This window comes from Impatiens glandulifera, chromosome 2 (assembly GCF_907164915.1).
Source record: "Impatiens glandulifera chromosome 2, dImpGla2.1, whole genome shotgun sequence".
Classification (NCBI taxonomy): domain Eukaryota; kingdom Viridiplantae; phylum Streptophyta; class Magnoliopsida; order Ericales; family Balsaminaceae; genus Impatiens; species Impatiens glandulifera.
In genome coordinates this window covers 59,340,758-59,353,585 of record NC_061863.1, presented here as the reverse complement: position 1 = coordinate 59,353,585, position 12,828 = coordinate 59,340,758, and the positions used below count along the sequence as shown (strand labels likewise).

Sequence of the window (12,828 nt, the reverse complement as noted above, 5' to 3'; positions counted from 1 at the left end):
TCATCTTAAAATATGTTATCTAACATTAACTAATAATATAGTTTAGAATTATTAAATGTTATCTTAATAAAATTGTTTGTCATTAATAAAAAGTAACATTAACTAGATTAGTCTGATAATTATGTTGAAAGGGACCAGTGTACTCTAATAGATGAAACTTCTAAAACAATGTCCTCATCAATGAGTCGTTTCATTACAAATATAACAACTCTCGTCACATAAATTACTTTAGTTTATTATAAAATGTATTAACATAACATTTCAGAATCTAAAATACCTAAATAACTTTTATTTATTTTAAAACAAACACAAGTTTTAGCACTATAAAAATTGAAGTATATATAATATATATACTTGAAAAGGGGTTCAAAGTTGAATGAAAAGTATGAAATTCTCTCCTCCTTTCTAGAACAGAGACAGGTTTACACACTAAGTAAGACAGCACAGCAGACTAGTGATGGACAGACATGAAAACCTTCTTTATAAGAAGACAACACTATTAACAATAACAATTGCATAAATATAATAACATTGTTTTCATAAAAATAATAATAAACATAACAGGCATTTTGAGTACATGTTGAAGAAACAAACATTTCTAAATATTCTCTACTCCTCCCAACACCCCTAAACCACAGCCGCTGCTGCTCTGTTTTTGTTGTTGTTGAGGGTAACCTTGAGGACTGGGGTGGAGCCGGGATTTGAAACCTACCCGGGCTAATTTTTTATTAAAAAAATCTATCTGGGCTAGTTTTATAGTTTGCTGTCACCAATGCCTTTTAGCGACGAAAAATAACCAATAACGACGGTAATTACCGTCGTTATTGCTAAAATGCATACAGCCTGTTTAAGGCTACCCGGGCTACAGCCCGGGCCGGCTTGTACTTGGCTCCGCCCCTGCTTGAGGAGGATAACCTGTCAAAACATGATCAAAACCCCCCATTTCTATACCAAGATCCACACAATCCATAGATCCATCAAGTAAATCGTTTGATCTATTCATCTCTTACATACCCATTACTCAAAATCAAAAACCCATAAAGAAAATCTATAATGAAAGAGGATTCAGTAGTAGTAGTACCTTGAGGAGGAGGAACACCAACTGGAGGTTGATTGTAGTAACTCATGATGATGTTGTTAGAGTTGACTTAACTTGACTTGTTCTATCGTTTAATCCATGATTGTAGGAACCTCGACTTGACTTGTTCTCTATTGTTTTGCCTTAACTCAATCGAGAGGAGACACCAAATATCAACTTTCCGGTTTACCAAAAGTTTGTTTTGATGTAAAAATAAAGTGATACATTTTGTAATTATTCTTTGGTGTCTCATATAGACTACTTACCTCTAGGATAAAATTAAAACAAAATTGGTACAAGTTATGATATTGTCATAAGTTAAATAGTTGAATTATTTTGATTATATGAAGAAATAGATTTTGTTTAATAGAAAAAGTATGCTATATGGCTAATTATCTAATTTCTTTGATTTTTAATGTTTTAAAATGATATTAAAACGAAATTCATTGAAATTGATAGGATTTGATTTAGAATTATTTGTATTAAATCTAGAGAATTTAATATTAATTTGCCTTTTTAAATGTTATTTTTTTTTTTTGCTTAGATCTGCTACCGGTGATTTTTGGTAAATCATGATTGTTTCACAATTTGTGTGGTTAGTGTGCATTTTTTTTTAAATGATTGGAAGGTGTGGAGTAAAGAGTCATGAAAGTTAACGTGGGAGTCTCCACAATTTAAAAGATATTTATCTTGTTTTTTTTAAATGGTTTCGGTGCGAAGACTCGAGCCAATTATTTTAAAAAGATATAATTTTATTGTTTTTTTAAATGGTTTCGGTGGAAGACTGAAGCTCATTATTTTAAAAAAGACATAGTTTTGCACTTTACAATTGAGTTTCACACATCCTTAAGCTAGAGAAGATATCATCTAACTTGTTTACTGTATATTTATTATATGTGTGAATTAATTCTTGGTAGACATAACATAATTCAATCTACTTTTTATTGTGCTTAAAATATGTGTTGTGTTTAACATTAACTAATAATACAATAATATAGTTAGAATTATTAAATGTTATCTTATAAAACTGTGTCTAATAATACTTTTTATTGTGCTTAAAATATGTGTTTAACATTATTAATAAAGGGTAACATTAACTAGATTAGTCTAATACAATAGATATTTTGAAAGGGGACTAGTGTAGTCTAATATATAGTTGAAGACTTGTAAAATAACTTATCATCCTTAACTAATATTTTTTCTTTTTAATATTGGAAAAATAGCATCTCCACCCAATGATGACCCATGATCCGGAATCTTTCTTGGAACATCTCTAATTACAAAAAAGAGTTTGAAAAGTGAAGTATAAAATATATATGGTATTAAAAAGAGTTCAAAGTTGAATGAAAATATGAAATTTTCTACTCTTTATAGAATAGCTTTATAGAATAGGAAGAGATTTAAACACTAAGAGATCGTTTTATCCCAAAATTCAAACATCTTATTAACATCAAATCAAATAATTTTATCATTTAAATATAAAAATTACCCTATAATTTTATTACCTCTCTCTAAATTATCATTTTTTTACCTACATTATATCCTCGAAAATCAAGGATAAATTAGTTTTCAAATTTTAAAAACCAATTTTTTCTTCATTTTTACAAAAACAAGTATTTTTAGGATAAAATCCGAATAAAAAACCTAAAAAAAAAAAACTCTTCCTTCGAATAAGTCCTAAGTAAGACAGCGCAGCAGTAGTGATGGACAGACATGAAATCCTTCTTTAAAAGAAGAGAACAAAAACAATAAACAATAATAATTGCATATGATAATAATATTGTCAGGTTTCAATAATTTCATAAAAATAATAGGAAATTTGAGTACATGTTGAAGAAGAAACAAACATATCTCTAAATAAAAGTTCTCTCCGAATCAAATTTCAAAAGCAGGCATCCAAGAGGCAGCAACAGCACAATGCAGCCATGCTGCAATTAATTAACAAACAATAATTTAATTTAATCCATTCATTCAAGATTCAGAAACAATTTTATAAACAAAACAAATCAAAATAAAAAATTCACACATACCAGCCTTCAAGACAACCACCGCCGCCGCTCTGTTGTTGTTGTTGTTGAGGAGGAGGAGCGCCGTATTGTGGAGGGTACTGCGGAGGATACCCTTGCGGAGGATAACCGCCTTGAGGATACCCTGCCGCCGCCGGAGGGTAACCTTGAGGAGGATATCCAGGCGGCGGATAACCATCTTTTGCATATCCACCATCTTGAGGATAACCTGTCAAAACATATATGATCAAATTTTAAACCCTAGTTTCTCTTCTCTTTATCAAAATCCATTCAATCAACAGATCCATCCAAGTAAATCGTTTAATCTATTCAGATCTAATAATAATATTACATACCCATTACTCAAAATCAAAAACCCATAACAAAAAATCTAACCTTGAGGAGGGGGAACACCGACTGGAGGTTGATTGTAGTAACTCATGATGATGATAGTGTAGATTGTTTTAGGGTTGATAAATATATATATTGAAAGACAGAGAAAATTTAGGCGATCAAAAAAGTGGATTTGGAGACCGTTTATAACGAGGCCCACTAAGGACGATGGGAAGTTACCGCCTATCCAGAGATGAGAGAGAAAGAGAATATTATGCTTTTTTTCTTTTTCTTTTTTATTCGGCATTGTTTGTTAACTGCTTATTGTCATTTACAAGATTCGCTTTTTTAATGCAACCTACCAAACAAGTCCTCCCAACAATTATTTAAATAAACGTTACTTTAAAAAGTATATATATATAATTTACTTTTTTTTTAATTTTAATTAAACAAATTATTTATTTATTTTTTTAATATAATTTAATTACTTTTTTATTCAATAATATTTTAACTATTTAAAACAACTTTCAAATAATCTATTATATTTTTAAAGTTCCATAATAAATTATCAATTAAAATATTAAAATATATTTAATTTCTTTTTCTCTTTTTAAAATTATTTATTATTATATATTAATATATTTTAAATCTTGAACAATTAATAGCCAAAATTTTCATCACCTCCAAAATTTCCACATTTTTTTTTTATAGATAATAATATATTGTCACCCAATTTAAAATCTGATACAAAACTCAAAAAGTGCAATAATTAGTTAATCTAATTAAACTTTAAAATGGAATTCCAGTTAAAAAGTGACTATCATTTAGTGCCGGGCCGAAAAATTTAAATTATAAAACTTAAGTAATAATCAATCCAGCTGCCAAAAAAAAAATATTAATAATAAATCCAGCTGTTGAACGTTCCAAAAATAAGTTACCGTTGCGTTTCATCCACATTAATTATGGAAGAATAGAGGCTGTCATATTCTTCTTAGTGAGGATTTGGAATTATAATTATTATGTAGGCCATCCTTATTTATAATTAATCATATATTGAAACAAAGTTAATTATAATACTCTTGTTTTAAATAAGAAGCAAAGTAACAATTCCAATTAATTATTCTTTCCTTTCAAAATAAAATTATATAAAGGCATCACTTTTTATTTTCTTTTTCGAAATGAAAAAACATTTTCTTTAGTCACAACCTTAAAATTCTTAGAGTATTTTGAATGAGAATTAAATTTAAGAAAAAATAGAGTTATTGAAATAAAATGCAAGACTTTTAAGTTTGTATATAAAATATGATGGTATTAATGGGGATATTAGACCAATATTTTGTCTTTCCAATGTTTTTGAAATAACTCTATAAAATAATTTGTTGGTGATTAATTTTGTAAATATAAATTAATAAAAGAACTCAACTCCATTAATTCAGCACAAATAAATAAAATCAACTAGATTAACACATATGACTAGCTTCCAACATGACTAAAGAACATGCATTAGGATTATTCAAAGAAAAATAATGTACCAAAAATGTTATAATAATGTTTTTAAGTATTTTTTTTTTTGTTGTCAAACATAAAAGGGAAATTGGAGCAAATGACACTAAAGATTAGTGTATTTGAAAAAAGTGTCAGCGCATAAAAAAAGCGATGATGACACTTTTATTTTTTTGAACGAAAATGCTCCCGTTGCGAGACGCACCCGGCAGTCGCGAGACGAAAAAAAAAAAATCATCTCGCGAATGCCGGTTATATCTCGCGATAGAGGAAGTCTCACGACAGGGATAATTTCGTCAAAAAATATAAAAGTGTCACTAACGTGTTTTTTTTTATGAGGGGTCAAAAAAAGTCAAATAGTCTAATCTTTAAAATCATTTACTCAAATTTCCCTTGTAAAAATATATTTTGTATTATTTAATTATTAAATATTTATTATGGTCGGTTAAAACATTTATTTATGTAGCAATTAAGGTCGTATGAATAAAATATATTGAGAAATATGTTGTATATAAATAACGTTAGAAATTCATATTAAAAAAAATAAAATAAAATATCTTCAGGATAAACTATCTATCGTTAATCTCGCGCCTCAAATCGCGCAGGGAAGACGATGATAGCTCAAAAAGGGAAATCTTAGCTAGAGAGCTTCCTCCAGTCTCATCAATGGAGTCTCTAAGCTTCAACTTTTCGATAACAACGAGGATACCCAAATCATCATGCAAGCGTGGAACACGGCTAATCGCAAATCCCCTCTTCTCCCGCAACTTCGAATTCATCTGCAAGAAGGCTCCTTTATTTTCTATTACTTGCGAACTCAAGAACGCCAAAGGTAAAAAAACCGTAGCCAATAAAATCATAGTCTCCCCAGCATCCGCTCCACCGCCGTCGGAGAAAAACGGTGTCACCGGGAAGACTGAAAATGCAGGACAGCAAGATAAGGTTAGTGGGGATAATTTTCGGTCGTTGAAGAAATTGCAGAGGAAAGTTCTGTCAATCCTGTCCAATTTGCCTTTGGCTATTGGAGAAATGGCTACAATTGCTACCTTGATGGGATTGGGTATGTATGTATGTATTCTCTAGTAGTATTTCATAGTGTGTTTGTTTGTTTGTTTGTTTGAACTGAGAATTGAGAGATGGTTCATTCACAGGAACTTTAATTGATCAAGGTGAAAAACCTGATTACTATTTTGATAAATACCCGGAAGATAATCCTGTCTTTGGATTCTTCACTTGGAAGTGGGTTCTCACTCTTGGCTTTGATCATATGTTTTCATCACCTATATTCCTTTCATTGCTGGTTTTACTAGCTGCCTCACTCATGGCATGTACATACACAACTCAAATTCCTCTGGTTAAGGTAGCAAGAAGGTCTCTCTCTGCTTTATCTGCAAACTACTCTTCCTCCATTGATTAATTATTTTAGATAATAACAAGAAAAAGAATGAACTACTAATATAGTTTGTATCTATCTGCCTCCAGATGGTCATTCATGAAGTCAACCGAGGCAATTCGCAAGCAAGAATTCTCAGATATTCTTCCAAGTGCTTCTTTACAAGATTTGGGCGTCATTTTGATGGGATCTGGATATGAGGTACATTTACACACCTTGTCATCATCATCATCATCTAAATACGGCAATAGATTTGTAGTGAATTTGTTAGTATATGATCTCTCTGGTGTTGTGTATTGACATCTTGCTTGCTGCTGCCTACATTTGCAACAAGGTTTTCATGAAAGGGCCGTCTTTATATGCCTTCAGAGGTCTGGCTGGTCGGTTTGCTCCAATAGGAGTGCATATAGCAATGCTTCTGATAATGGTAGGTGGAACCCTAACTGCCACTGCAAGTTTCAAAGGTTCAATCACAGTTCCTCAGGGTCTAAACTTTGTAGTTGGAGATGTGTTGAGACCAAATGGGGTTTTCTCTGTCCCAACTGATGCATTTAATACTGAAGTTCATGTCAACAGTTTCTACATGGATTACTACGATAGTGGCGATGTACGCCAATTTCACAGTGATCTATCGTTATATGATATGGAGGGGAAAGAAGTGATGAGAAAAACGTTGAGCGTGAATGATCCAGTGAGATATGGTGGATTAACCATGTACCAAACTGATTGGAGCATATCGGCTTTACAAGTTATGAAGGATGACGAAGGACCTTTTAACTTGCCTATGGCACGTTTGAAACTGAGTGGAGATAAGAAACTTTTTGGGACTTTCCTTCCTATTGGAGATAATAATGATTCTACTAGTGTCAAGGGGATGTAAGTAATTAGATATCATTTTCTTTTGTTAATTGGGTGAAAGTAAAACCTTTAATTTCATTCATAATTATATGTTTGTTTTATGCTTTAGATCAATGCTTGCTCGGGATTTGCAATCGATAATTTTGTATGATCAAGAAGGGAAGTTTGTGGGTGTTCGAAGACCAAACTCTAACCTTCCAATTGAAATTGATGGAGTAAAGATTGTTATTTTGGATGCCATTGGTAGTACTGGCTTGGATTTGAAGACTGATCCTGGTGTGCCCATAGTTTATGCTGGATTTGGTTCTTTGATGCTTACAACTTGCATCAGTTTTCTATCCCACTCACAGGTATCAATCATAACGCAGTTCATAAAATTTATTGAATTCCTTAAAACAGTTATTTATGTTTAGCTGTCACTATGAATTGATGGAAAAAAAGGTATGGGCTTTACAAGATGGAACAAGAGTTGTAGTTGGAGGAAAAACAAACCGAGCTAAGGTTGAGTTTCCAGATGAGATGAACCTCTTGTTGGATCTGGTACCAGAGATTGTTGAAACATCATCATCATCATCTCTTGTGCAAAAATCTGATAGTATCAGCTAGCAAGAGCTTGAAACAAACATTTCTTTTTACATATTTCAAGTGGAATTATCTTTGTTACTGAGAAAATGAATTGAGATCACTCAACATTCGTTGCAATTCATGGTGACACCTCTCCAATGCATAAAGATAACAGCATTTTAAGATCAAGCAACACGATCTTACATGGGAGATATATAATGAAGAAGAATCTAAGACACCATTATTTTGTTACAAAACTGCTGCAAGTTTTATTATTGTTTTTTTTAAAGAATGAATTGGTTGACAGTGTAATTGATGAAAATGAATTAGGGTTACAACTCTCTGTATGTAATTATGGATGCATATTATTGAGATTTTGTCTTCAATAAGGCCAATGGACTATTTAATGGCAGTATTCATCACAATGTTCTGTTCAAAAGGTGTTATTATAGATGGGTTCTATCACAATGTTCTGTTCAGAAGGGACCTCTTGGTTTCTGAGACAACAACCAAAGAGCTTATGCTGTTTGGCTCGACAAAGAAGACATATGATTCAATTCTAAAGAAAGCACCAATCACAATGCATAAAAGAGTGTTATTTATGATGGTAAACTTACATAGATTATTCTTAAGAAGAAAGGCATCATCAACATCAACAAATAATTTCTTTATTGATGGTTGAGAAAAATCGATCCCACCTTTTGTTGTTTAGTGAACAATCTTTGTGTGCTTACTCTTGCTTGTACAATGGTATACAATTTCTTCTATGGGATTATCATGGACATTGTTATTTCTTCATTTCTTTGCTATTTTGATCTTTTGTGTTTCCCTTTTGGGTTGGTTTCCCCATCTCGTCTTTCCTTTATTGTCTTTACGCTTTTTCATAGGGAAAATTGAACCAAATAAGCACAAATTCTGACAATGGTCGACAAAAGTTACAAATCCAAAACAAGAGTCATCAGCTCCAAATAGGCACAAGTTTTTAAAATGAACAATGTTACAAGAATAAAAATAGGAAACTCTGGTGAAATTTGGTTGATTTATGATATGATACATATAGAACTGTTACATCCTTCATTACAATTGGAGCTTTGAAATACAACAAACAAGAAAGCTGTTTTGATTAAACAGCATGCTTTAGAAGAAAAGAAATGAATGAATGCACAACCTCTGATCCTTACTTGCACCATACCATACCATACATAATAATACTTAAAACACCAATTATGTAATTACCAAAATTGTCTCAGAAAACTCAGCTATAAATAACTTGACCAGGAAATCAACCAATGACAGTTGGTCAGCTTCGAGGCTTTGATGGAGTTGGCGAAGAAGGCGGCTTCAAATCTGGGTACTGTAATAATATAATATACTTTGTTTAGTTTTTTTTGTCAATGGGCACCATCAGATTTGCCATTTCCACTATTTATTAAAGAAAAATACATGTATTCAAAAAGAGTCACTTTTTCAAAAAAAAGAATTCATGGACTCACATTAGGGTAAGGTGAAGATGGTCTAGAACTAGACTTCATTACATAACCACCACCAACAATGTTATTATTAGGCTTCCCATTGTCTGTGCCTGAATCGGTACTAGTTGAAAAAGGGGTAGCTTGGCCGTTAATATCTGACTGATTCACCCCACCATTCGTGTCCAACTGTCCTTGTTTTTTCACCTTCTCATTCTTCTTCTTGGGGTAGATATGAACTGATGGAGGGAGAAGATTTTCTTGTATTTCCTGCAAGAATATATTAAGATTATGATTAAGCCAAGAACAATATCATTTTAATTATTTTCATCTACATGGTAATACAAATAAGTTGAATGATCCCATTTCGAAACACTTTATGGATCTGAATCCAAATTCAGATGAGAAACAATTAATAAATTTATTTAAAATATGTGTTTTCAGTCCGATCGAGATAACTTAGTTAGACTCATATTCATATATTTATTAACATCCCACTGTTATGAACTCATTCTTACTCTTCAATCAAAGGGTGATTTCAGTGGGAATTGAACATGACTACACTAGTCTGGATTAGGGTTTCTTTGTTTATATGTTACCTGCCATCCATTTTTGCCTCGGATCCCACCTCTCACAGCATATGTTTCTTTGAATCCATTCTTGACAAGTAACTCAGCAACTTTCATGGAGTTACCATCAAAACTATCTTGCACACACACACACACACACAGAGAAACAAAAGGAATGAACATCTTATTCCATTTCATTAATTTAGAAACTACTTTAGTTATTTCCATTGTATAGGGAAACAAAAAAACTTACTTGTCTAGAATACAAATTACAGTATCTGCAGGCTGGGGGAATTTTTCCAGAACTTTTTTAACAAACCCATCTTCATCACCCTCAACAAACTCAACCTGCAACGCATTCTTGTTCATGATTTTCAGATTGGGTGAACCCATATATTGCAAGCTCTTATCATCCCTGATGTCTAGCAGTTGAGTACTTGGGTCATTCTTAAGCTTCTTAAAAGCATTAATGGAGGAAATGAATTTGTACTTCTGCAAGTATTCTTCTGTTAGAGGAATAACCACCAGCCAAATGAAGGTAACTCCCGCAACAAAGAATGGGTACCGATTGAAAAAGTTATCAATTGAGACCACAATTGCTTCCAAATTAATCTTGTTTGAGGATTCTGCCGGTAGAACGGTGTCGGCGGCAAAGCAAGAGACGGCGGAAGAAAGGGTTGTGGAGAGAAAAGTGAGGTGGAAAAGATTTGTCTTGTTGATCGAGGATGAAGAAGAAGAAGAAGAGGGTTTGTCAGGGAGAAGCGTAGATGACTGATGGGAGTTTAATGAATTGGAAAGGGAAATGGGGTTTGGTGTTGAAGGAGTGAATTTGAGAAAGGGTTTTTGTGGGGTTTTCTTAAATTGATTTTTGAAAGAAAGGGTGGCTTCGATTATGAAGGAAGAAGAAGAAGAAGAAGAAGAAGACCTGGTGGGAAAGAAGACCTTCAATGGTGAAAAGGAGACCTCCATTGTTGTTGCTTGTCTTCCCAAATCGTTTTAAAACGATCTAATCAAAATCGAGCGCTCCATTTAGAGAGATGAAGAAGAAATTCACTCTGTTTTGCTTGCAATGGCAGTTACTAGCTAAGGGTTGATGAGAACTTCTCATTGGTTGGAGGATTGGTGCCTTTTGACATTATCCCCTTCCTTATCCCAATCAAGAAGTTTCCAAAATTTTAAAAAATATTTATAAAAATAAATACTAGGTTTAAAATGAAATACAAGAATTTTCAATAAGAGAGTTACAATGCATTTCAATTTCACAAAATACTCCCAAATAACTAAACTAAGAATTCCAATTATAAGCTAGCCTCAATTTAAACATAGTCTATGGTAAATGAATTATGAACTAAAAAAACTATATATGTTTGTTTTATAAAGATATTAATAATCTAAAAAAGAAGGTAAATATTGACAATAAAACTATTCATACCAAATAAAAAGAATCACACTATAATCTAAATCATTATCCATTAGAACTTTTGATTACAGACCAAACTATTGTTCATTGAAACAAACAGAAAATTCTCCCCCGAGTCTTGAAAGGTTCAAAATCTGTTTTAGGAAGATTATTTTTGCTGAATATGTAAAGGGTAGAAGACAATGAAACATAAAAGTCTATCCAAACAAATATCAGTGTAAGTATTACATACATCCCCACAGAGATCTTGACCAATTCTCAAGATCTTTCGGGGAATTAGGAAACTGAAAAAAAAAAAAACACATTTATAGCAGAGCCTTTTGGAAGAGTCTTCAACAATCAAATGAAAAATGTAAGAACGGAATAAGTACTTGAATGCGGTTAAAATGGCACGCCGACTTCAGTTATTGTTCTCTCTATCTTGCCAACTCTTTGAGGAGGCCATACTATGTGTGTCACTCTTCCACATACTAGTCCCAATGGAATCTGTCCCATTAATAAAAGTTAATCCCATTACAACTACAAAGAAATAACCAACTTTGTTCTAACTCTTCAACCATATAGTTGCAGTATGACCCCATGAATTTAGGGTAAATGAAAAAAAAAAAAAGTACCCAATAAGATCAACAACAAACATGCCAATTGCCAAATCAAGAGGGGATAGAAAAAGAAACTTACAGGGCCATATGTTCTGGAATCCAAGCTAGAAGCAGAATTGTCTCCAAGCACCCAACAATGTCCTTCAGGAACTCTCACAGCATCATAGGCACGAGGATTTCCTACCCAGTCTCCGGGCAATGCCATTATTCTCTTAACGATTTTTCGTGTATGATCAGTTGGAGAGCTGCAGATGATTTTCAGTTAGTGTCACTCACAACAACTAGGGAATTCTATTGTTAAGCAAAAGAATCTGCAAAAATGGCATATTTCAGATGATAATTTCTATTACAAAAGCAGAAGAATTTGATCCCAATGTTGTTGCTTGCCTTGATCAATTATGGAAAAAAGCAACAGGAAACAATATCAATCACCTGAAAATCACCACATCACCACGTGAAAACTTGTACTTCTCAAGGCAATATTTCTCCACTAAAACATAATCATCTGCAGCAAAACAAACAAAGTAAATCTGAATCTCAAGAGCAAAAACATGACCAATTCAACTTTAAAAAATCTAGCATACATACCAAGCAGTGCCTTGGAACCGTGGGGATTGAATGTTGGAGACATAGATTCTCCTCTAACTGGACTGACGCTGACATAGCGGTCTGAGATGGTAACAGCTACGAGTCCAAATGTGACGTATTTCTTAGCCAAGTTCCACAAAAATCCTCCACTCCCCATATCCTAATCTCGGGAAATATATGCATTTCAAGAATAAATAAATTCCATCTGCATCAAAAGTTCAGACAAATTGTCAAGATGAATATACATATGTTATATATATATCTAGGGTTACATACTCTTCTTCTTCTTCTTCTTCGTTGTTTGATTGTCAATTTTCTTCTCTTCTCTTCTCTAATGGTGTAATTCTGCTCTTTCCCCCTTTTCCTCTCTCCGCCGTTACCTTCTTGATGAGTTGCAGCAAATGGCTCAATGTTTTATTTTCTAAAGAAGTTCATTTTGGGTTCTAAA

General features: G+C 32.7%; 4 protein-coding genes across 5 annotated transcripts; 1 reads left to right on the top strand and 3 right to left on the bottom strand.

The window, feature by feature from the left end:
* Nucleotides 1–2,808: 2,808 nt before the first annotated feature.
* On the bottom strand, nucleotides 2,809–3,635 carry LOC124927939 (cysteine-rich and transmembrane domain-containing protein WIH2-like). Its single transcript, XM_047468452.1, has 3 exons — nucleotides 3,481–3,635; nucleotides 3,109–3,313; nucleotides 2,809–3,006 (listed from the first exon to the last, which is right to left on the bottom strand). Exons 1-3 carry the CDS (start codon nucleotides 3,524–3,526, stop codon nucleotides 2,961–2,963), a joined length of 297 nt encoding a protein of 98 aa, XP_047324408.1. The 5' UTR covers nucleotides 3,527–3,635; the 3' UTR covers nucleotides 2,809–2,960.
* Nucleotides 3,636–5,503: 1,868 nt separating this feature from the next.
* LOC124927287 (cytochrome c biogenesis protein CCS1, chloroplastic) lies at nucleotides 5,504–8,160 on the top strand. The gene is made up of 6 exons (XM_047467678.1): nucleotides 5,504–5,980; nucleotides 6,072–6,291; nucleotides 6,403–6,514; nucleotides 6,648–7,189; nucleotides 7,281–7,521; nucleotides 7,613–8,160. Exons 1-6 carry the CDS (start codon nucleotides 5,587–5,589, stop codon nucleotides 7,775–7,777), a joined length of 1,674 nt encoding a protein of 557 aa, XP_047323634.1. The 5' UTR covers nucleotides 5,504–5,586; the 3' UTR covers nucleotides 7,778–8,160.
* A 597-nt stretch (nucleotides 8,161–8,757) lies between these two features.
* On the bottom strand, nucleotides 8,758–10,882 carry LOC124927288 (rhodanese-like domain-containing protein 4A, chloroplastic). The gene is made up of 4 exons (XM_047467680.1): nucleotides 10,027–10,882; nucleotides 9,804–9,906; nucleotides 9,229–9,474; nucleotides 8,758–9,089 (listed from the first exon to the last, which is right to left on the bottom strand). The coding sequence occupies exons 1-4, from the start codon at nucleotides 10,740–10,742 to the stop codon at nucleotides 9,036–9,038; spliced, it is 1,119 nt and encodes a 372-aa protein (XP_047323636.1). The 5' UTR covers nucleotides 10,743–10,882; the 3' UTR covers nucleotides 8,758–9,035.
* A 494-nt stretch (nucleotides 10,883–11,376) lies between these two features.
* Nucleotides 11,377–12,791, bottom strand: LOC124927289 (mitochondrial inner membrane protease subunit 2). 2 transcript variants are annotated; one of them, XM_047467682.1, is made up of 5 exons: nucleotides 12,657–12,791; nucleotides 12,381–12,585; nucleotides 12,225–12,297; nucleotides 11,872–12,037; nucleotides 11,377–11,679 (listed from the first exon to the last, which is right to left on the bottom strand). In XM_047467682.1, exons 2-5 carry the CDS (start codon nucleotides 12,535–12,537, stop codon nucleotides 11,575–11,577), a joined length of 501 nt encoding a protein of 166 aa, XP_047323638.1. In that variant the 5' UTR covers nucleotides 12,538–12,585; nucleotides 12,657–12,791; the 3' UTR covers nucleotides 11,377–11,574. The 2 variants fall into 2 exon arrangements, with proteins under 2 accessions (XP_047323638.1, XP_047323637.1); XM_047467681.1 differs by having other exon boundaries at nucleotides 12,660–12,756.
* Between the last annotated feature and the right edge of the window lie 37 nt (nucleotides 12,792–12,828).